Source organism: Trichechus manatus, unplaced genomic scaffold (genome assembly GCF_000243295.1).
Source record: "Trichechus manatus latirostris isolate Lorelei unplaced genomic scaffold, TriManLat1.0 scaffold00002, whole genome shotgun sequence".
NCBI classification, from domain to species: domain Eukaryota; kingdom Metazoa; phylum Chordata; class Mammalia; order Sirenia; family Trichechidae; genus Trichechus; species Trichechus manatus.
In genome coordinates this window covers 43,309,545-43,312,003 of record NW_004443938.1, presented here as the reverse complement: position 1 = coordinate 43,312,003, position 2,459 = coordinate 43,309,545, and the positions used below count along the sequence as shown (strand labels likewise).

The following is a 2,459-nucleotide window of genomic DNA, read 5'->3' as shown; positions in this document are numbered from 1 at the left end:
GAATCCAGAATCACTGTAAATATATTTACCTCCATCTAGACTCCTGGAAACCCGTTTACTAGAAGTGCGCTCAAAATGTGGTGCTGGCCTATCAATGAGGATGCTTGCCTGGCGGGTCTGGGCTTGGGTGCGGCCACTGTAGCGGAATTTGGACCCCAAGGTCAGGAACTTGGCCTTTGGTGGCTGCTCTGGTGACACAAGCCTGTTTGGGGGATGGGGGTGGGGGTTAAAAATAAAAAGGGAATAAAATTAGACTTTGAGATTTTTTTTAACTTTAAAACTATGTATTTTAGTATCTCATCTTATTATGTATGCTTACTCAATTTTCAATAACGCTGCTTAAACATTCTAATGAAAAAGATTATTTATAAACCCTCGGTTATGGACTGAACTATGTCCCCCAAAAATATGTGTTGTAAATGCTAACTTCTATGCCTGCGGTTAAAATCCCATTTGGGAATGGGTTGTCTTTGTTATGTTAATGAGGCAGGATTAGTATAGGGTGTATCTTGAGTTAATTTCTTTTGAGATATAAAAGAGATATAAACCAAGCTGATTAGGGAGAGAGAAGCAAATAGAGATGGGGGGGTGGGGGCAGAGACTGGGAAAGAGGGATGCCAAGCCACATGAAGATCATCTAGGAGCAGAAGTTCAAAGAGACAAGGACCTTCCTCCTGAGCCGACACAGAAAGAAAGCCTTCCCCTAGATCTGGAACTCTGAATTAGGATTTCTAGCCTCCTAAACTGTGAGAAAATAAATTTCTGTTTATTAAAGCCATCCATTTATGGTATTTCTGTGATAGCAACACTAGATAACTATAAATGCCCTCCTATATACAGAGCTTTATGATGGCGGTAAGATGAATAAATCCACATTCATGTATTCGTGAGTAATGTTTTTCTCAACCTGAGCAAAAGAGCAGCTGTTCTCAATGTGTATGAAAGGTTATTTATTTGTATTAGCTTAAACCATTTATATAAACACATATGTCTAAATTCTTGTTCCTAGCTATAGTGCCAAGTAGCAATCCATTACCATTAGTAATTCTTAATATTTATGCCTATTTCTCCTGGGAAAGGAACATCCAACTCAGGAATCTGTTCCATCAAGTGATTCTTTCCCATGAAGAACACAACACACAGTGGATCTGCAGAGATGACTAACATCTTTTCTTGCCAGCACAATTCTACTGCTTAAGCCATGGGTTCATAATGAAGGAAGTCAACCTTTCTTGATGTCAAATACTTTCAGGCTGATGCAAAAGTATGTTTTTAGTAAATGAGCCAATGCTGTCTGCAATTCAACTGAAATTGCCTGACTTTCATTGTCTGATCAAGAGTTGGCAAAATGTCTTAACAAAAAAATAATCACAGAACTGTTCTACAGTATATTAAATAGGAAGACTTCAGTCAAGAATTCCAGGAAATGGGGAACTCCTCCAAAACTTTTTCTATATTTCTCCAAGAAGACTGGTTTCTTAAAGAGTTCTTTGTCATTTCAAGTATTCCTAGAATTTCTGCTCAATTTTTTAAAATGTCCTTGCTTAATAAGCAGTGAAAATAGATTGAAGTCAAGGTGAAGCTACATGTGGTAAATACAAAAGCAGCAGCCTTCCATCAACTCAGGATTCTCAACAGAATGAATGCCTGAAATATTCCCCCAGAAAATACAGCACATAAGAATTAAACAGATGATAGGAGAATTACTACACTTGGGCTTTCTTGGCATGAATCTATTCATCTAGAGGAGCATAAGTGTTTCTTAATAACTTCCATTTTCCTCCAAGACAGTTTCCAAGGAGACATAGGTAATATTGCTGAGAAAGTGAGAAAGTACAGTCTAATGACAGCTAGCACCTCAAATTGTACTCTGGGAAGAGGTACATTTCTTAAATTAGAATGCTAGGGTAGTAGAAACTTAAAGCAGAAAAGAAACCCTTAGCCATGCTGTGAATTCTCTCTGTTTTCTTTAACAGCTGAGGAAACTAACACAAAAAAACATTAAATGCCACTGCACACTGATCATGAGTAGAACAGGCAGGACAAGAAGCATGGTCACTTACCATGCACTGTCTCCTTACGGGTTGAATATGGGAGTGTTTCTCTACCTAGCAATCCAGCCAAATATGCTCTAAAAATGCTCTGTAAGAAAGCAGTGATCTGGTACATACATACAAGGGAATACTACTTAGCCAGCAGGAGAAATGAAGTCTTAATACATGCTACAATGTGGAAGGAACTTGAAGACATTATGCTGAGTGAAATATGTCAATCACAAAAGGACAAATGTCATATGACTTCACTTATATGAAAAGACAAGAAAAAGCAAACGTATAGAGATCAAAGTTCATTAGTGGTTACCAGGGGTGGGAGGAAGGAGGAAAGGGGAGGTTAACGTGAAGGAAAAATCACATTGACTAAGGGTAGCATTGCACAGCTGACAACTGCAACTGCTGTCA

The 2,459-nt window shown here is 38.4% G+C and overlaps 1 protein-coding gene across 1 annotated transcript in view; it reads right to left on the bottom strand.

Moving 5' to 3' along the window:
• EPB41L2 (erythrocyte membrane protein band 4.1 like 2) overlaps positions 1–2,459 on the bottom strand; it is a 261,978-nt gene that overhangs the window by 50,706 nt on the left and 208,813 nt on the right. The window contains exon 9 of the mRNA XM_023727906.1: positions 30–202. Coding sequence (XP_023583674.1) covers positions 30–202 — 173 coding nt within the window. The remainder of the gene's footprint in view (positions 1–29; positions 203–2,459) is intronic.